General features: G+C 42.2%; 1 protein-coding gene across 1 annotated transcript in view; it reads right to left on the bottom strand.

Annotated features, from left to right (window-relative positions):
* LOC126260759 (uncharacterized) overlaps positions 1–22,796 on the bottom strand; it is a 1,547,391-nt gene that overhangs the window by 1,076,777 nt on the left and 447,818 nt on the right. Inside the window, exon 30 of the mRNA XM_049958097.1 lies at positions 12,473–12,790. Coding sequence (XP_049814054.1) covers positions 12,473–12,790 — 318 coding nt within the window. The remainder of the gene's footprint in view (positions 1–12,472; positions 12,791–22,796) is intronic.

Genomic DNA, 22,796 nt, shown 5'->3' with positions numbered 1-22,796 from the left:
AAGATGCGTGAACACAGCTGACAAAGTCTCAGGGTCTGGAACCAAGGTACGAGCGTAGCTTCACACTGAGCCGTATGGTGACAGTTACACAGCCCAACGAAAATTGTTTCTGGAAAAACCTTTTTTACTTTCATAGCAGATCTTTATAGATTTTTATGATCTGAATCCAAACTTAGCTTTAGTTTTTTTTGTATCACCCATAGTTTTCGAGAAATATGCTTTTTACAACATTGTAGAACAATCCTGTGCTATACGGTAAACGGGGAAATTAATGAAACGCTTTGTTACAACATAAGCATGGTTTGTATTTACAGTAAGCTACTTAAAACAATGATATGTGTTAACAGAAGTTTCACTTGACAGCTGGAATTGGTTTGTATTTTCTTTCTCTTTTTTTCGCTGAAGCTTCTTGTGTAGCTTTTCCTACGATGAGTCGCTTGCTGAACTTCTCGCTGAAGCGACCAACAGTAGTCCATCACGTTTGTGTTCCAGCGGCCTTGGTAGCGTTTTTCCATCACTTTAATGTCCTACTGAAAATGCTCTCCGTGCTCCTCACTAACATCTCCCATATTGTCCTGCAAGTAATCAAGGTGACTGTTCAAAGTGAACTTTCAGGCTCATTGAACATCCTAACATTGTAATTATAATAGAAACATATTCTGGGTCTTTTTCATGTCCTAAGAACTTTGTAACGACTTTCTTGAGTGATACCCATGCTTCTTTCTCATTTAAGATCATTGTGCATTCAAAGTTAACATCAAACACCAATTTTCAAACGGCAGGTCCGGCAAAGACGCCTTCTTTGAGTTTAGCTTCTGAAAGATGTGGAAACTTTTGGCAGAGATACTTAAAACATGGTCCATCATTCGGCAAAGCCTTTACAAACTGTTTCATTAGGCCTAACTTTATAATGTAGACGTGGTACGAGTACTTTTTTGGATCTACAAGGTTTTTGCGCAGAATGTTCTTCTCACCAGGTCTTAAAGACTCCCTCACAGACCAGTTCTTTCTGCACCACTGTTGATCCCCAGATCTACTGTCCCATTCACACAAGAAACATGGAAACTTGGTGAAGCCACCTGGCTGACCAAGAAGCATGCATGTTACTTTTAGATCGCCACATATCATCCAACCATGAGCAGAATAGCCTATTTTATTCAGCACTATTTCCAGATTTTCATAGCTTTCCTTCATATGTACAAAATGTCCAACAGGTATAGATGCATACATGTTACCATTGTGTAATAAAACAGCCATTAAACTAGTTTTGTATGAATCAATAAATAGCCTCCAGTCTCCCATTTGTATTCAATACTAAACTCATTCATCAGACCAGCAGTGTCTGAGCAGTACACTAAATCACCTTCTTGTAGAAAAAGCTTGTAAAATTGCTGCTCTCTCTTTCTATACACGTATATGCTGGTTCCAACTGCCAATAAGTTCTTTTCTTTTAATCTAGAGCCAAGAAATTCAGCTTTTTCTTTCGTTAAGCCCAGACCCCTAACCAAATTGTTAAGCTCGGTCTGAGTAAAAAATTTCGGCTCTAGACTTTCTGTATCACAATGGAATTCATCATCATATGGTTCATCTAAATCAGATGGTACACCAGAAAATACTTCTGTTGGAACAGAATTTAAATCATCTGGTGGTTCAGGAATCGGCAAATCTACACCATGCCCTACTCGCCGTATGGTGGACGGAAGGTTAGGGTAGCTTATTACGTTATTGTTTTTCGAATTATGACCAGTAATATCAACACTGCAATAGTAGCAATCATCGGAATGATTTCTTGGCTCCCTCCATATCATAGGAACAGCAACTATAAAGGATTTTTTCTCCTTTTTGGACCATTTTCTCAGATCTTCAACACACACATAACATACCTTATGCGGCACCCAAGATTTATCTTGATCACGAAGTTTCGATCCAAGGTGTGATAGATAAACCTTTTTCACAAAGTCTGTAATGTTTCTTTGGTGTTTTTTAATCACAAATTCACCACAGATATAACAAAAACTGTCATCATAATAAAATAAAATTTACCGTGGAGTATGAAACTGACAATTATTTACAGTTCCTGGACCTGAATATAAAAAAGCAGGGCAACAAACATGCGTTCTCCGTTTATAGAAAACAAACTACGATTGATGCCGTGATCCCGAATGATTCATGTCATCCGCAGGCTTATAAAGAAGCTGCTTTCCGTAGTCTCGTGCATAGGGCAGTCAATATACCTATGAGTGAAAAAGATAGGGAGACTGAAATTAATACCGTTAAGAGAATAGCGATGAATAACGGTTACAGAATAGATATGGTTAAAAAACTGTTACGGAAAAGTAATAAGCGCAAAAAGAATAAACCTGATGGAGAGAAAGTGAAAATTATCACGATGCCATACTACGGAAAAGTCTCACAAAAGATAGCAAATATTTTTAAGCCATACGATGTCAAAATAGCTTTTCAGACTAATAACCTAGTGAGGTATAGCCTTAAGCACGATATTGGCGAGAAGAGAAATAAGTTTGAAAGATCGGGAGTTTATAAGATTCAGTGCAGAACTTGTGATGCAAAATATATAGGGCAGACAGGAAGGTCATTCGCAATCCGGTATAAAGAACATAAAGATGCGTTCAGGTTAGGAAATTATGACAAATCAGCTGTTGCGAACCATATATATGAAACAGGCCATCCCCTTAATAGCATAGAAGACAACGTAGAAATATTGCATGTAGAAAAGAAAGGGAGGAAACTTGATTTACTAGAGGAATTCGAGATAGCTATCCATGAAAAGAAACAAAGCAATATCCTAAATGTACAAGATAACTTTAAAGAAATGAGATTTTTTAGCGGGTTTTTAGAATTATTTTAGGCCAGGCATGCGACTTTAAACTTGTAGCATGTCAATGACGGAGTTGCGAGAGGCTGACGATGGCAGACCAATGCAATAAGGAAATGAGGCGCCCAATAGCATAGCGTTACCGTCAAGCACACGGCTTTAACCACGCCACAACACCTAGGCACGTCAGTCCACAACAACTCCCGAGCCGGCGCAGTCGACAGCATATTTGGTAGCTATGGGACGGCCATTGACTTGTGTCAACAACTTCAATGTAAGACGAGGACCCACAGTCCAATATACTTTTAATTCTGTTTTACTCTATGGACTTCCCAACTATTGGTGATGGTATTTTGTCTTTTTAGTCCGTTTAATTTCATGACATAGATTTTACAACCTGATGATGAGAGCATTGTCTCTTGAAACGCGTTGTTAAAATATGTATAAGAATCGCGGTTGAATGCTAACAGTGATAACTAGCAATGACGTATTTTGCGCAAAAAGTTTTTCCATCTTTGGCCTGTGTTATTTGGTGGAAGTATCATGTGAAATGTTTTTTTCCGATCTCCATCTAAGATTAGGGTCCTTTTAGGTTCCGTCAAGGATGGTCTTGGTTTGCGTAAGGCGGGGGTCTGCAGTACTCCTTACAGCTGTGGCATGTCGTTTACTGGTCAGGCTGTCAGGACTGTGGAGGATCGGCATGCTGACCATAACCATGCTTACGACATCCGAGCAGTTGCACTACTTAAGAACATCGTGTTGCCACCATCCATCCTGTGGAATATAACAATACGGAGATTCTGGAATTAACTTGCAGCTACTGGGATAGCGTTATCAAGGAAGCAGTTGAAATTAGATTAGCAAGTAACCTTGTAAACAGAGATGGAAGTTTTACCTTACATTCTGAGTGCAATCATGCTGTCTCACTTGTCAAAAAACAAAGGGACTGAGTTAATGCTATCCCACCTGTTGTTTAGTAATTTCCACTATCGATAACGTCTGGCGTCGCTCAGCTTTGTTTACATGACGGTTTACACTGTTTACAGTGTGTGTGTGTGTGTGTGTGTGTGTGTGTGTGTGTGTGTGTGTGTGTGAGAGAGAGAGTGTGTTACCTTTCCGGACTTTCTCTGCAAACCGACGATTCAGAGTCCCTTGCACAGCGCTTAATCACTGCAGTTATGCCTTGAAAATGTCGGGGAAAGCACCTGTCGAAATATCTTCAGCTGTCGAGGACGCCACCCACATGCATTCCCGTAAGTTATCTGAATTCTGTATACGCAGGAAGAAACTCAGGTCTCACAGTAAAACCTCTGTTGATCGATTCACTTTAAAGTTTGCTGCTGCATACTAAACATAGACAATGATAGAATTACACTAAATAGCCAAAGAAACTGGTGCACCTACCTAATATCGTGTTGGGTCACCGCGAAGTGCCGTAACGCGACGTGGCATGGACTCGACTAATGTCTGAAGTAGTGCTGAAGGGAACTGACACCATGAAACCTTCAGGGCTGTCCATAAATCCATAAGAGTATGAGGGGAGGGAGATCTCTTTTGAACAGCACGTTGCAAGGCATCCCAGATATACTCAATAATGTTCATGTCTGGGGAGTTTGCTGGCCAGCGGAAGTGTTTAAACTCAGAAGAATGTTCCTGGAGCCACTCCGAAGCAATTCTGGACGTGTTGGGTGTCGCACTGTCCTACGTTGTTGTTGTTGTGGTCTTCAGTCCTGAGACTGGTTTGATGCAGCTCTCCATGCTACTCTATCCTGTGCAAGCTTTTTCATCTCCCAGTACCTACTGCAACCTACATCCTTCTGGATCTGCTTAGTGTATTCATCTCTTGGTCTCCCTCTATGATTTTTACCCTCCACGCTGCCCTCCAATGCTAAATTGGTGATCCCTTGATGCCTCAGAACATGTCCTACCAACCGATCCCTTCTTCTGGTCAAGTTGTGCCACAAACTTCTCTTCTCCCCAATCCTATTCAATACTTCCTCATTAGTTATGTGATCTACCCATCTAATCTTCAGCATTCTTCTGTAGCACCACATTTCGAAAGCTTCTATTCTCTTCTTGTCCAAACTATTTATCGTCCATGTTTCACCTCCATACATGGCTACACTCCATGCAAATACTTTCAGAAATGACTTCCTGACACTTAAATCTATACTCGATGTTAACAAATTTCTCTTCTTCAGAAACGCTTTCCTTGCCATTGCCAGTCTACATTTTATATCCTCTCTACTTCGACCATCATCAGTTATTTTGCTCCCCAAATAGCAAAACTCCTTTACTACTTTAAGTGTCTCATTTCTTAATCTAATTCCCTCACTGTCCTTCTGGAGTTGCCAAAGTCCATCGGAATGCACAATTGACATGAATCGATGCAGGTGATGAGACAGGATGCTTACGTACTTGTCACCTGCCAGAGTCGTATCTAGACGTATCAGGGGCCCCACATCACTCCAGCTGCACACGTCACACACTATTACAGAGCCTCCACCAGCTTCAACAGTCCCCTGCTGACATGCAGGGTCCGGGATTCATGAGGTTGTCTCGATACCCGTAGACGTCCATCCGCACGATACAATTTTAAAAACGACTGTCGTCAGACCAGGCGACATGTTTCCAGTCATCAGCAGCCCAGTGTCGGTGTTGACGGGCCAAGGCGAGGCGTAGAGGTTTGTGTCGTGCAGTCATCAAGGTACACGAGTGCTCCTTCGGCTCCGAAAGTCCATATCGATAATGTTTAGTTGAATGGTTCGCACACTGACACTTCTTCATGACCCAGCATTCTGCAGCAATTTGCGGAAGGTTTTCTATTCAGTCACCTTGAAAGATTACCTTCAGTTGTCGTTGGCCCCATTCTCGCACTATCTTTTTCCGACCACAGCGATGTCAGAGATTTGGTGTTTTACCGGATTCGCGACACTCACGGTACACTCGTGAAATGGCCTTACGGGAAAAATCCCCACTTTATTGCTGTCTCTGAGGTGCTCGTGCGCCAACTATAACACCACCTTCAGACTCACTTAAATCTTGATAACCTGCCATTTTAGCAGCAGTGAAAGATCTAACAACTGCGCCAGACACTTATTGCTTATATAGGCGTTGCCGACCGCAGCGCCGTAATCTGTTTACATATCTCTGTATTTGAATACGCGTGCCTATACCAGTTTCTCTGGCGCTTCAGCGTATATTCTGGGTGAGAAACGCGGCGCTGCCCGGGTTTTCCTTTTGCCAAATTTATATTAGAAACAAAAACTATGAAGTATCGAAAAAATTTCATTTCCACGTAGTCGTGGAAGCATCTTTCACATTATGAAACAGTCTTACAAAGATATACGCAAAATTCTCAGATATATAACGGATAACAGATATGAATTAAGAAAAGTGATCGTCCGCAGCTCGTGGTCGTGCGGTAGCGTTCTCGCTTCCCACGCCCGGGTTCCCGAGTTCGATTCCCGGCGGGGTCAGGGATTTTCTCTGCCTCGTGATGACTGGGTGTTGTGTGCTGTCCTTAGGTTAGGTCCCATAGTGCTCAGAGCCAAGAAAAGTGATCTCTGACAGTCTCTGTACATTAGGCGCAGCTGCTTCTCGTGTCTTGTAAAAGTCTCAACGGCAGTGCCTTTTCCTAGTCCTGTAGCTGACTATCGTTTTCACCTACAGTCTTTTGCGGTTCGCAGTTGAATGCCGTCAGAAGGGCTGCCAGGTGTCGTGGATATCCTTGACTCTACTAGAAGTTGACTCTTAGAAGTAAAGAATAAATGTATTAAAATGGCATGCTCGATGCGTCATATTTTCACGCATCTCAGTATTTATGACGTCATACCTCTTCAACTATGATGGTTAGGTGGTTCTGATCCCCACAGCGATTGTCGCACGACAGTAAGGGATGTGTGTGCACCAAGGTTAGGTTGAAACTGGCCGAGTGGTTTAGGAGGAGATGTAGAACATACATACACATCCATCCATCCATTTTGTGTGTGTGTGTGTGTGTGTGTGTGTGTGTGTGTGTGTGTGTGTTTAAATAAGGTCGATAAGTCGGAAAGATGTCGACAGTTTGAAATGACTTCGTTTCCTGCAAGCAGTACAGAATCTTTATTGTACAGTGATTCGTTGATCTATTACACCCTGAATCTATCACAATTTCTTCGTCTTGCATACAACTTTCCAGGTGGCACCCTAGTGTATTTATGTGCTAACATCCTACAATAATTCATCACCAGGACTTAAGCCATCACATAATCACTTTCTTTTTCTTTGTTTGTGTCATCAATCTTTTGACTGATTTTATAAGTTGCACCACGACTTCTGTTCGTGCTGCACCATCTTCTTCATTTCAAGGTAGCACTTAGACCCAAAGTCTCCATAACCTGCGGGATGTATTCCACCCTCGAGCTTTCCTTGCGGTTGTGGCCTCTGCGAATGTCTTTATTACCATGGAAGTTATTCGATGATGTCTTAATATGTTCATTTTCACAAATTGAAGGAAATAACAACAGTTGTGGAAGCAATAATGTTTTATTGTTTACGACCGGTTTCGGAATAATGTAATTCCATCTTCTGGCATATACTATAACGATGGAAAGAATAACTTACAACTATGGATAAGCAGTCATTCAAATATGAAAATGTAGCACCAAGCTGATGACCCACAAAGAGCGCAAAAGAACGTTCTCTTACACCCTACGTTGTCTGTATAACCAAAGGTATGTGCAGAGAAGCTAAAGAGGGACAACTAGTGATGACTGTCAAAAACATGAAAAGAAAATGGTCGTCTGAAGGACATATTTAGCTTATAGCGAAGCCTAAACAACTTGCTGTGAAATTAAAAATAAACTCGTCGATATTAAGAGTGCGAAAGAAAATCCACTGTTAAACGAAAAGGAGTCCTCTGGTAAGATTTGAAAGATTCCACTGACGGCCTCTAAGGAGAACGTGTTGATGGTATGACTGAAGAAGAAATGGGCGTTCATTTTTAACAAGGGGGCTCCAGCAATAGCGTCAGTTTCACTGAGTCTTGGAACAATCTTTATGAAAGAAGGCAGAAGTCGTAGATAGCATTCCTTCGGAGTTTTAAAGATTTTACGGAAGTTGGATACTTGTACTCCACCTGGGATAATTGTGCGAACAACTATACAAATAATTATTATTAAGTTTCGAGTTTTATCGCGTCACCCAGACTGACAATCTACCACGCCGGATTTGGTTTTCATAGGACGTGAGCACGTGTGGATTTAACGATTCCATGTGTACAACAAAAGGAAACGGAGTAAGACGAAAATTTTGTGTACTGCACATATGAGGACGAAAGATACTTATATGTTACAAAATTGTAGCTGTGAGACGAGGTGAGCATTGGATATCGGTTATCAGTAGAACACAGCATCGATTAATGGCAACTTATGAATGACTGTAAATTGTGTACAGTGTAGCCCACGTTTACGTATGTATTTTCGGTCGCAATAGCAGACAATTTTACTAGTGCTTCGTATGATTTCTTGGTGTGTCCTTACCGCCAAACCTGTAGATTTAATTAACTACAGGTATACATGCTGTTGGTGGAACAGAGCATGTGTGTTCAGGAAGAACAAATAGTGGAACATTACGGGCACCAGTCAACAGCGTCATGGTCACAGGGAGTGTAGGTACCCTTCAACAGCGTCATCATCACATCGTGTGTAGTCACCTGTCAACAGTGTCCTCGTCACAGTGTATGTAGACACCATTCAACAGCGTCATCTTGATGGTGTGGTCACCAGTCAACAGCTTCAAAAATGTTTCAAATGGCTCTGAGCACTGTGGGACTTAACATCTGAGGCCATCAATCCCGTAGACTTACAACTACTTAAAACTAACTAACCTAAGGACATCACACACATCCATGCCCGAGGCAGGATTCGAACCTGCGACCGTAGCAGTAGTGCGGTTCCGGTCTGAAGCGCCCATAACCGCTCGGTCACAGCGGCCGGCTCAACAGCTTCATTGTCCCAATGTGTCTGGGCATTATTGAACTGTGCCATCATCATGACATTGTGTGTAGGCACCAGTCAACAGCGTCATCATCACATGTTACTAGTCAACAGTGTCATTACACAGTATGTGTAGTCACAATTCGACTGTGCCATTACTGCATGTGTTAGGTACCAGCAAACAGTGTCATCATCATAGTCTGTGTAGGCACCATTCAACAGTGTCATCACCACATTGTGTGCAGTCACCAGTGAACCGTGTCATTGTTACAGTGTTTATTGTCACCTGTCAACAACATCACCGAGCGAGGTGGAGCAGTGTTTAGCACATTGGACTCGCATTCGGGAGGACGATGGTTCAAACCCATGTCCGGTCATCTAGATATAGGTTTTCTGTGATTTCCCTAAGACGCTCCAGGCAAATGCCGGGACGGTTCTTTTGTAAGGGCTCGGCCTATTTAGTTCCCCATCCGTAACACCATCCGAGCTTGAAGTCTGCCTCTAACGACCTCGATGTCGACGGCACGTTAAACCCGATCTTCCTTCAACATCATCACCGCCACAGTTTGTGTGGCCACCATTGAATAGTGTCATCATCACACTGTGTTTAGGCACCATTGAATAGTGTCATCGTCACACTGTGTTTAGGCACCAGTCAACAGTGTCGTCATCATATTGTGTGTAAGCACCAGTCAACAGTGCCAAGTTTGTTTTGCTTGCCGATGATACGAACATTTCAATAAATAGCAAATCAAGTGTAGTCTTAGAAGATCGGCTAGTAAGATATTTGTGGACATTAACCACTGTCTCCTAACCAATTCTTTGTCACATAGAACTGAAGCGTCTTAACAAATCTCTATTTGCAATGCGAATTGTGTCAGGCATAGGGGATATAAAAATGAAAAAGCTGGCATACTCTGCTTACTTTCGTTCCATAATGTTATATGGGGGCCAGCCGGTGTGGCCGAGCGGTTCTAGGCGCTTCAGTCTGGAACCGCGTGACCGCTACAGTCGCAGGTTCGAATCCTGCCTCGGGCATGGATGTGTGTGATGTCCTTAGGTTAGTTAGGTTTAAGTTGTTCTAAGTTCTAGGGGACTGATGACCTCAGATGTTAAGTCCCATAGTGCTCAGAGCCATTTGAACCATTTGTCATATGGGATTATTTTTTGGGGTAGTTCATCAAGCCAAGCTAAAGTTTTTCGGGCATAAATACGTGCAATAAAAGTTATGTGTGGTGTGAACTCAAGAAAATCCCGCAGAAACCTGTTTAGGGGACTAGGGGTACTAATTACTGCTTCCCAATATATTTATTCCTTAATGAAATTTGTCATTAAAAATATATCACTTTTTCAAACCAACAGCTCAATTCATGGAATCAATACCAGAAATAAGAATAATCTTCACAAGGATTTAAAGTCACTTAGTCTTGTACAAAAAGGTGTGCATCATTTAGGAACACACATTTTCAATAACTTGCCAGCAGCTATAAAATGCTTAACAACCAATGAAATTCAGTTTAAGAGAAGCCTAAAGGATTTATTGGTGCCCAACTCCTTCTACTTGATTAATTTCTCAGTAGAACCAACTGATTTGTGTATAATCTAACTTCTGTCCCATTTCAGTGCAGTAATGTGTTCATTGTAAATAAGTATTCTAGTAGTTCTATTATATGTTTATTACCTTATAAATAAAAAAACCTTTTTTATTTTAAATTTAGTGCATTTATTTTAAATTTAGTGCAGTAATGCGATCTTAGTAAACGAGTGTTTGTAAAATGATTCTTCATTAAAAAAATGAAGATCGTTCCACTTGGAACCTGTGGAATATATATTACCTTATTTGTTTCAGTTGTGAATATTTGTCATGAATTATTGTTTTTCTGACATGTTCTACATCCTGGAGGACCTCCTCACTACAGATCAATTGGAATGAAAGTAAATCTAATCTAATCTAATCATGATCACATTGTGTGGAAGCACCAGCAAACAGTGTCATCGTCTCATTGTGTATATTCACTAGTCAATAGTGTCATCATCACATACTGTATAAGCACCAGTCAAGAGTGTCATCATCATCTGGTGTGTGAGCACCAGTCAACAGAGTGATCATCACAGAGTGTGTAGGCACCACTCGATTCTGTCATCATTACACTGCGTGGGGTCACCAGTTAGCGGTGTTTTCTTCACAGTGTGTTTATGCACCATTCAACAGTGTCATCACCAGACTGTGTGCAGTCACCACTCAACAGCATCATTGTCACAGTGTGTAGCCACCAGTGAATAGCGTCATCATTACACTGTGTGCTGGCTCTATTCAAAAGTGTCATCACCACATTGTATTAGGGACCCATCAACAGCGACATCATGACAGTGTGTTCACTCACCAGTCAACAGCATCATTGTGGCAGTGTGTGTAGGTCCCATTCATCATCACCACTTTGACATTATGTGTAGTCACCAGTCAATAGCGGGACATTGCTCTGTGTGTAGGCACCAGTCAACAGTGTCTTGATCTCATTGTGTATAGTCACCAGCCAACAGTGTCATCATCATATTGTGTGTAAGCACCAGAGTGATCATCACAGTATGTATAGGCACCAATCGATTCTGTCATCATCACACTGCGTGGAGTCACCAGTTAGTGGTGTCATCATGACAGTGTGTTTATGCACCATTCAACAGTGTCATCACCACACTGTGTGCAGTCACCAGTCAACAGCATCATTGTCACAGTGTGTAGCCACCAGTGAATAGCGTCATCATTACACTGTGTGCTGGCTCTATTCAGAAGTGTCATCACCACATTGTATTAGGGACCCATCAACAGCGTCATCATGACAGTGTGTTCACTCACTAGCCAACAGCATCATCGTCACAGTGGTTCAAATGGTTCAAATGGCTCTGAGCACTATGCGACTTAACTTCTGAGGTCATCAGTCGCCTAGAACTTAGAACTAATTAAACCTAACTAACCTAAGGACATCACATACATTCATGCCCGAGGCAGGATTCGAACCTGCGACCATAGCGGTCGCTCGATTCCAGACTGTATGTAGCGCCTAGAACCGCACGACCACTCCGGCCGGCTTCGTCACAGTGTGTGTATATACCATGCAACAGCACCATTATGACAGTATGTGTAGTCACCAGTCAATAGCGTGACGTTGCTCTGTGTGTAGGCACCAGTCAACAGTGTCTTGATCTCATTGTGTGTAGTCACCAACCAACAGTGTCATTATCATATTGTGTGTAAGCACCAGAGTGATCATCGCAGTATGTATAGGCATCAACCGATTCTGTCATCATCACACTGCGTGGAGTCACCAGTTAGTGGTGTCATCATGACAGTGTGTTTAGGCACTGTTCAACAGTGTCATCCCACATTGTGTGCAGTCACCAGTCAACAGCACCAATGTCACAGTGTGTGTAGTCACCAGTGAATAGCGTCATCATTACACTGTGTGCTGGCGCTATTCAAAAGTGTCATCACCACTTTTTATTAGGGACCTATCAACAGCGAGATCACGACAATGTGTTTACTCGCCAGTCAACAGCATCATCGTCACAGTGTGTGTATATACCATTCAACAGCACCATTATGACAGTATGTGTAGTCACGAGTCAACAGCGTGACACCGCTCTGTGTGTAGGCGCTCACCTTGCGGCTTGGGCTCGCCGGTGACGCGGAAGGATACGCTGACGTCCTCGCCGACGGCGGCGCTGACGTCGGAGTCTGGCCGGGTGATGAAGAGCGCCGGCCGCACGCCACGCGCCGCCTCCGCCACCGAGACGCGCGCCGCCGACTCGGCGACGCCCCAGGCGTTGTGCGCGCGGCAGCGGTAGACGCCGGCGTCGCGGGGCGTCGCGGCGCCGCTCAGCAGCAGCGTGTGCACGCCCGACTCCTCCCAGCTGCGCGCCAGCGGCGGCCGCAGGGGGTGCCCGTCCAGCGTCCACGACACCGCCGGCTGCGGCGAGCCTGCGCCACAGCACAGTCCGGGGTGCAGGGGTGGGCGCTTGTTCTATTTCCTGGCTCAGAGTTACATTTCAGACATAGTTTGCGAGTGACACAAACTTTGCATCTTATACATTGTAAGAGGTCCATGACTCTTGCGAACCATTGACCTTGCCGTTGGTGGGGAGGCTTGTGTGCCTCAGCGATACAGATAGCCGTACCGTAGGTACAACCACAACGGAGGGGTATCTGTTGAGAGGCCAGACAAACGTGTGGTTCCTGAAGAGGGGCAGCAGCCTTTTCAGTAGTTGCAAGGGCAACAGTCTGGATGATTGACTGATCTGGCCTTGTAACAATAACCAAAACGGCCTTGCTGTGCTGGTACTGCGAACGGCTGAAAGCAAGGGGAAACTACAGCCGTAATTTTTCCCGAGGACATGCAGCTTTACTGTATGATTAAATGATGATGGCGTCCTCTTGGGTAAAATATTCCGGAGGTAAAATAGTCCCCCATTCGGAACTCCGGGCGGGGACTACTCAAGAGGATGTCGTTATCAGGAGAAAGAAAACTGGCGTTCTACGGATCGGAGCGTGGAATGTCAGATCCCTTAATCGGGCAGGTAGGTTAGAAAATTTGAAAAGGGAAATGGATAGGTTAAAGTTAGATATAGTGGGTATTAGTGAAGTTCGGTGGCAGGAGGAACAAGACTTCTGGTCAGGTGACTACAGGGTTATAAACACAAAGTCAAATAGGGGTAATGCAGGAGTAGGTTTAATAATGAATAGGAAAATAGGAACGCGGCTAAGCTACTACAAACAGCATAGTGAACGCATTATTGTGGCCAAGATAGATACGAAGCCCACACCTACTACAGTAGTACAAGTTTATATGCCAACTAGCTCTCCAGATGACGACAAAATTGAAGAAATGTATGATGAAATAAAATAAATTATTCAGATAGTGAAGGGAGAGGAAAATTTAATAGTCATTGGTGACTGGAATTCGAGTGTAGGAAAAGGGAGAGAAGGAAACGTAGTAGGTGAATATGGATTGGGGCTAAGAAATGAAAGAGGAAGCCGCCTGGTAGAATTTTGCACAGAGCACAACTTAATCATAGCTAACACTTGGTTTAAGAATCATGATAGAAGGTTGTATACATGGAAGAACCCTGGAGATACTAAAAGGTATCAGATAGATTATATAATGGTAAGACACAGTTTTAGGAACCAGGTTTTAAATTTTAAGACATTTCCAGGGGCAGATGTGGACTCTGACCACAATCTATTGGTTATGACCTGTAGATTATAACTGAAGAAACTGAAGGTGGGATTTTAAGGAAATGGGACCTGGATAAACTGAAAGAACCAGAGGTTGTAGAGAGATTCAGGGAGAGCATAAGGGAACAATTGACAGGAATGGGGGAAAGAAATACAGTAGAAGAAGAATGGGTAGCTCTGAGGGATGAAGTAGTGAAGGCAGCAGAGGATCAAATAGGTAAAAAGACGAGGGCTAATAGAAATCCTTGGGTAACAGAAGAAATATTGAATTTAATTGATGAAAGGAGAAAATATAAAAATGCAGTAAATGAAGCAGGCAAAAAGTAATACAAACGTCTCAAAAATGAGATCGACAGGAAGTGCAAAATGGCTAAGCAGGGATGGCTAGAGGACAAATGTAAGGATGTAGAAGCTTATCTCACTAGGGGTAAGATAGATACGGCCTACAGGAAAATTAAAGAGACCTTTGGAGATAAGAGAACCACTTGTATGAACATCAAGAGCTCAGATGGAAACCCAGTTCTAAGCAAAGAAGGGAAAGCAGAAAGGTGGAAGGAGTATATAAAGGGTCTATACAAGGGCGATGTACTTGAGGACAATATTATGGAAATGGAAGAGGATGTAGATGAAGATGAAATGGGAGATACGGTACTGCGTGAAGAGTTTGACAGAGCACTGAAAGACCTGAGTCGAAATAAGGCTCCCGGAGTAGACAACATTCCATTGGAACTACTGACGGCCTTGGGAGAGCCAGTCCTGACAAAACTCTACCATCTGGTGAGCAAGATGTATGAAACAGGCGAAATACCCTCAGACTTCAAGAAGAATATAATAATTCCAATCCCAAAGAAAGCAGGTGTTGACAGATGTGAGAATTGCCGAACAATCAGTTTAATAAGCCACAGCTGCAAAATACTAACACGAATTCTTTATAGACGAATGGAAAAACTAGTAGAAGCCGACGTCGGGGAAGATCAGTTTGGATTCCGTAGAAATACTGGAACACGTGAGGCAATACTGACCTTACGACTTATCTTAGAAGAAAGATTAAGGAAAGGCAAACCTACGTTTCTAGCATTTGTAGACTTAGAGAAAGCTTTTGACAATGTTTACTGGAATACTCTCTTTCAAATTCTAAAGGTGGCAGGGGTAAAATACAGGGAGCGAAAGGCTATTTACAATTTGTACAGAAACCAGATGGCAGTTATAAGAGTCGAGGGACATGAAAGGGAAGCAGTGGTTGGGAAGGGAGTAAGACAGGGTTGTAGCCTCTCCCCAATGTTATTCAATCTGTATATTGAGCAAGCAGTAAAGGAAACAAAAGAAAAATTAGGAGTAGGTATTAAAATCCATGGAGAAGAAATGAAAGCTTTGAGGTTCGCCGATGACATTGTAATTCTGTCGGAGACAGCAAAGGACTTGGAAGAATAGTTGAACGGAATGGATGGTCTCTTGAAGGGAGGATATAAGATGAACATCAACAAAAGCAAAACGAGGATAATGGAATGTAGTCGAATTAAGTCCGGTGATGTTGAGGGTATTAGATTAGGAAATGAGACACTTAAAGTAATAAAGGAGTTTTGCTATTTGGGGAGCAAAATAACTGATGATGGTCGAAGTAGAGAGGATATAAAATGTAGACTGGCAATGGCAATGAAAGCGTTTCTGAAGAAGAGAAATTTGTTAACATCGAGTATAGATTTAAGTGTCAGGAAGTCATTTCTGAAAGTATTTGTATGGAGTGTAGCCATGTATGGAAGTGAAACATGGACGGTAAATAGTTTGGACAAGAAGAGAATAGAAGCTTTCGAAATGTGGTGCTACAGAAGAATGCTGAAGATTAGATGGGCAGATCACATAACTAATGAGGAAGTATTGAATAGCATTGGGGAGAAGAGACGTTTATGGCACAACTTGACCAGAAGAAGGGATCGGTTGGTAGGACATGTTCTGAGACATCAAGGGATCACCAATTTAGTATTGGAGGGCATCGTGGAGGGTAAAAATCGTAGGGGGAGACCAAGAGATGAATACACTAAGCAGATTCAGAAGGATGTAGGTTGCAGTAGGTACTGGGAGATGAAGAAGCTTGCACAGGATAGAGTAGCATGGAGAGCTGCATCAAACCAGTCTCAGGATTGAAGACCACAACAACAACAAGACAATCTCAGACCAGAGAGCAGTGTTGGCTGCAGTAGGAACTGTGTGGCAGTAGGAGTAAGTAGTAGCTATGAGTCTGGTGTATCGATTTTGCCGGGCCGGTCGTGGGGAGCGATGGCGGTGCATGAGCGATGTAGTAAAAGGTAAAAGCAGCCTCGCGCATATATACTATTGTTATATCAAGTACCATGTAAATGTTTTTTTTTTTAAATCTCTTAATAATAACCTTTCCCTTTTGACAATCATCCATCTCAATTTAAAGAATTTACTAGTTTCTCCAATCCATGGTCATCCCGATTATCGTAAAGAAAGATCAGTTGTTTCTTTTTATACATGACAAATCTATCGGCCAACATTGCACTGAGCTGCGCCAGAAAAATTTCTTATAGGAGCAGACATATACGCGTTACCCGGCGACTTTTTTGAAATAAGAATTATCAATTTATTCAGTATGATCTTTCAGGGCCATGACGCAGCATTGCTGACGTCCAAATTTACCAGTTTAGATTCACAGTCAGTTAATTATTGAAAGGTTATGTAAGTGAGCCACATTTTTTATTAGGAGGTTAGTCACATTGTATTATTGGTAGGTTACTGAATTTATCTGTTGGGAGTTTACACTGTGAATGCAATATCATATTTTTTATGTGTTGCGAGGTTACACTAAATGTGAATTATATAATTATATTTATTATCTGTTGGGAAGTTACACTATACATAATTATATTTTTACTGTTGGGAGGTTACAACATCTCATTCTGTACACTAGCACAAGAACATACAGCCGATTTCCCGTGACTGTATAAGTGAAGATAAAATCTTTGGGTACTTTTTAAAATACACATCAAAACCGAAACTTCACCACGGCGCCAGTTGTGAGCTGCCGATAAGGATGTTAGTCGGCGTGGGTCTCCCTGGTGCAGTTACCTCTCTCGCTTTCTCATCTGGCTTCTTCTAACATAGCGAAAACATACTGAAAATTTCATTCATCACCAGGACGGAGCACCGCGGCACCGGCACATTTCTTAACAGTGAACTGACTCTGTAAGGGGGCTCCAAGGTCGCTTCATCTCATAGTAACTGATTTTGAACTTGCGTAAGTACGTGTATGTGTGTGTGTGCGTGTGCGTGTGTGTGTGAGTGTGTGTGTGCGTGTGTGTGTGTGTGCGTGTGTGAAGTGCGTGTGTGAAGTGCGGACGCGGATAGCAACAGCAGCGAACATATTAACTGGACACATGGTCGCAAAAGTATGGGACGAGTTTCACTACCATCATGATGTCTGTCGTGCAACCGGTTGACTCCACATCGAACATTTGTGAGAAGTAAATGTAAACTTTGATCCTAAAAGTAATTGTATAAAAAAAAATCCGAAGGCCGTATATGCTTGCGTGTAAAGGGTAAAAGAGACCGTCAAATGAAAACCCAACACCTGTTCAACAGCACCATGGAAGGGTTCCATTCAAAAGTAATCACCACACGCCTCAACGTAGAATGCGGTCGGCCGCTGACGGATCCACAACCACACCCACTCTTGCAGCTCCTGCTCAGAATGAACAAACGCACACGCATGTCTTTCTTCAGATCGCCAAAAATGTAGAAGCCACACGGCGAAAAATTCGCGCTGTACGGAATGTCGCTCAACCAAATCGCTAAAGCATAGCGTTCGTTTGATTGGCGGTGTGGGGGAGGGTTGTATCGCGCAACAGGAAGATTCCACCTGATAGCATCCTTAGCATTTCGACTTTATGGCACGTCGCACTTTCTAAGGGGAGTCGTTAGCAGAAATTGTGAAAAAATCACAAAATATTTTCAGTTGTGTTATACAGGAGCCAAGGTAGCCCCTGAGGGACAGCAACCCATATAACACCACAGAGGACGAGGTTGTCTATGCCCAAAGGCGTACTCAAAGGCACCATGGTAAACACCGGCTATTTACACACGAGATAATGGAAACAGACATTCCGAGCACTACTTCTGCAGAGGGAGCTCGAGCCATGGCCTGCAGGAAAAATTCGCGCTGGAGACACCTATTTAGGGGCTAGAACCAGGCCCAAATGTCAGTTCACCGTTGCCGACCTCGTCTACTGCAACTGTCGAAGATTACGTCTTCGTCTCGGAATCGGACTGTTACTAGTGTGTGAGTGTGTTACCACGAACCTTTGTGGAAATTAAGATGTGAACTTTCGTTTGCCTCAATTAGGAGACTTTTTTCGTAATTTTTACCTTTCGTTTGTATGTTCAGTCACCAACATTGTGAACTTACATCAATAAAAGTTGTGTTGTGAAAAATTGTGAACTGTGAGTCACAACAAGTTGCTTACCTGAAAGTACCTGATATTCCTATTATTGTACTATATTTTTACTTTAAAATTCGAACTACAAATGGTATAAAAAATTAAAGCCCTAAACAGCGCAATACACCATGTGCAATGTTAGAAGTTTCTAGAGGGGAACATTTTTCTTGCTCAATGTTGCATGTGAACCTCTTTTTTTCTGCATAGTTGCACACGCCATTTTGTGGTCAGAACAGTGTTGTATAGAAGTCTGTGGAGCTTCATAAACAAGTTTTGTGCTGTTTAGTGGAATTTGTGTAAAGATAGAATTCAGTAATTCGAACTATTGTGCAAGGTGAATATATTGATGCTTTCTCACAATGTCAAGTCCTGATAAAGTTTTTAAAGAGTATAGTATGTCCCATATTATTACTATAAAGAGGCAAAATGGAGTTGAGGTTGGGGTTAGAACTGCAGATGCAAAATTTAGCTTGTCTCCAAGTGCATCTAAAGTAAAAGTTGGGACAGGTATTTTGCAAGAAGAAGCAAATCGCGACAGAAATATGTTTCAGAATTGTTGAAACGTCTCTGTTAGATTCGTTTCTAACTTGTATTTCGTACAGTTACGCTCAATTATTTGTAATTTTGTTTTGTACTTCGTGTTTGTCCCCTTTCAGTGATACACAGTTATATTAAAGTATCAGTTTTTCCAGGAAGGACCTAACCGTACGTACATTACCTACAAATTGTGCTCCCAAACTTCTTTTCTCTCTTTATCATCTGTATAAAAGAGTGAATGAGTGTGTTTGCAGAATTTGTCTTATATACGGTAGCAGTACAGCATCTGGCTGTCTGCTCTGGTAACAACATTGTAGCAAGCCAAGGTAGTTTTCTCAGTCAAGGCAAAGAGATCTGTACCCTTCAGGTAGTCATTCGACAGCAGTTAAGCTGGTGGCGGAAACGACCCGTCTGGTCTCTTCCGGCTGCCTGGGGAGAATCTGGTTGCAGGGAGAGCACTCGAGACTGGACCTTTGGCGAATGAAGACCGTACTCTAAAGAGCGACATGGCGCTGGTGAATGTGTTAAAGTGAACACGTTTCATCTGCTAGTTCATTCTCAAGTTCGGTAATCGAATTCTTATATTTGTCAGAATGTAGTCACGAGTAAACGAGTATTTTCTGTATTTAGTTTTTCCGATCCTTACTTTCTGTAACCAGAACACGTCGTGTAGGAAGTTTGTTATTCCGGCACAGATTTAGAATTCAATTTTCTGGCTTTTCTTTTAATTGGAATGTATGTGTGAACTTTTCTCGTGCGTATGTGTTTCATTTCTTCAACTTTTCATTTCGTTTCAATTTTAAATTTGTGTAGCTTTGTTCATACCACATGGTGGTAATTTCACCGTATGTAATTCTAGTACCATCTTGAATAAGTTTTATTCTTAATTCCGCGCGATATTTAATTGCTGTTTGTGTCTATACGATTTATATTTCTGTTCATGATGTTTTCAGTTTTCACGGGTTTAATAATTTTGCTTTGTTCATGAATATTCTCGGCATTTGCGTGTGTTTCACGCCAGCGTGGATTAGTTTGATGTGCAAGATGATGCAGATAAATTTCTTTCCCGGAAAGTGTTCCATAGTATCCTTGTTCACAATAATTCAATCATAGGGACAGGGATGAAGTTCTGAGCCTGTGATTTACTATGATGGGCAAAATTATTTTTATCTCTCTTCTTCTGTGTGATCATTTACCATGTGCGCCGAAGATTTCCTTTTCATTTATCATCCAATGTAGCACAGCACTCATTATAATAATAAGTGATGTAATGAATTACATAACAGGCAACGACAGATCGTAGTTTAGAATTATTTTGTGAATTTTTAATATATTTTATTTTAATAAACTATGTTAAATTGTGATCACTCTTTCTCAGACAAACTCGTCCCCTTTTGCATGGTTATTTTTAATACACCCCACGTGGCATTTATGAAACGCAAAAGTCGGGCCTTATATTTGTAGACTTCGTGTGATTATTTTATTCTTTTTGTTGAGGTTTAAGCTCCTGCTTAATCAGAATTATTTGATTTAACGGTTGAACTGAAATTGTTCCCATGTGGTCCTTCCATGTATTAACATGTTAGTTATGCTTACCAACTGAGTGATTAATTCAGCTCTTATATAAAATTCTCCCAATTTTATTTAAACTGGCTAGCGACATAAAAAATTTCGTTGCACATAGAACTTACAACGACTGCATACTTTCACATTGGCTAGCTTTTCCCAGTTTTTATTTGCAAATCACTCTCCAGATAACCATTTACCCACTAACAACCATTTATTGGGGATCTGGAATTGGTAGCAGCAACACTTTAGGAAAACCTGCAAGTGCTGCGCTGCCTCTCAAGGAAATATGCCTAGTGGATGACAGAAAGAGAATAGGTTTGGTTTTTACATTACAGAGTTTATGTCAAAACAGTGATGCTGACACATCATTCAAGGCATCAAAAAACAGAAACAGAATCTGCAGTAAGATGTATAGGACTTGGAAGAGGAGGTGGAAACCTTTTGTGTGATGTGATGAATATGGTTAGTCCTCCGTTAAAATTTACGTAAATGAACATCACTCTCCTCAATGCCGTAGCAGATATAAGTGAAGAGAGCAAGAAAATGACAGTTCAGGGGACTGTTCAACAAAATTGTGATGCAACATATAGCAAAGATAGAGCAGTTCCTGCTACAGTTCCTGGATAAAGAGGACATACTTCACCGCAGGGAGTTTCAATTGTTATTAGTTTCGACAGTGGAAAAGTATCACACTTACGGGTAATGTCTAAATATTGTTCTGCTTGTTCCTTGTATAAGACGGTTCAAATGGCTCTGAGCACTAAGGGACTTAACATCTGAGGTCATCAGTCCCCTAGAACTTAGAACCATTTAAACCTAACTAACCTAAGGACATCACACACACCCATGCCCGAGGCAGGATTCGAACCTGCGACCGCAGCTGTAGCGCGTTTCCGGACTGAAGCGCCTAGAACCGCTCGGTCACACCGGTCGGCCTTGTATAAGAAATTCCATGTAGATAAACAGAGTGGCAAGAAGCACACAAATCTCTTTGTACCAGGCATTATTTAGGCTCCAGCGGTGGGATGGAAGCAGCAGGTATAAAACAGATTTCCCATAAGTCTTTGCAAAAGTAAGCCGCATGATACATAAAGTATTTAGGAGATGAAGAGTAGTTTCCGGCCGCTGTAGTCGAGCGGTTCTACGCGTTTCAGTCTGGAACCGCGCGACCGCTACGGTCGCAGGTTCGAATCCTGGCTCGGGCATGGATGTGTGTCATGTCCTTAGGTTAGTTAGGTTTAAGTAGTTCTTAGTTATATGGGACTGGTGACCTCAGATGTTAAGTCCCATAGTGCTCAGAGCCATTTGAACCATTTTGAAGACTAATTCTATCAAGATTGTAACTGAAAGTCAGACCCATGGAAAAGGCGCCAGTACTGAAAAATTGGAGTGCTTAGGCTATGTTCAGTAGAGGATGGGCGACTCAGAAGACTTGTCACCGACAATAATGACAAGCTACTGGAAGATAGAAAGCCACTGGGAGGACCCTACAACTATATTATGCTGGTGCAATCCGAAATAACCTCACAGACTTGGATGATATGAGGAAGGCAGTATGGGCTACTTGGCTTCATGACTGGTCGAGAGACATGGCCTATGTTCTATTCAGTGGCGCAAATTCCTGAAACGCAAGGAAAATGAGGAAGCTTTTGGTCGTAAGAATAAACTTCCTTATGAGGTAGCAATGGCCATCAAACCAACTTTCGGAGCACTGGCTTCATCAGAACTGCTAGAAAAGTGTTTGAATGGCAAAACGCAGAATCCAAATGAGAGATTCAATGCTCTTATTTGGAGCTGATGTCAAAAATATAGTGTTTGTTTCCAGTCCGGTAGTGAAGATTTCTGCTTTGAGAGCTGCAGCAGTGTACAATGTTGGGAATGTAGGAAGATTTCACATTCTCAAGAAACAGGGCTTTACATCTGGAGTCTTCACTGAGCAGATATTGCGGATGATTGATGAGCAACGAATCGCAAAGGCAGAATCTTCAGTGCAGAATATGGAAAAAATTACAACAGAGGAGATAAAAGACCTTGGCAGGCAGCGGTGGTGACGAGAAGGTACAATGTGAGAGGGACCGGGCTGACGACGGCCACGTGACACTACCAGGGAAAGACCATGCGGCTTCAGTGGTGTCAGGCGAGAGCTGATGGTAAGGCAGGGTGGAGGTGCTCTGTATTTTCTAATGAAAGCT

Source organism: Schistocerca nitens, chromosome 5 (genome assembly GCF_023898315.1).
Source record: "Schistocerca nitens isolate TAMUIC-IGC-003100 chromosome 5, iqSchNite1.1, whole genome shotgun sequence".
NCBI lineage: Eukaryota > Metazoa > Arthropoda > Insecta > Orthoptera > Acrididae > Schistocerca > Schistocerca nitens.
Note: the sequence above shows the minus strand (reverse complement) of the source record. Positions and strands in the feature narration are given on the sequence as shown.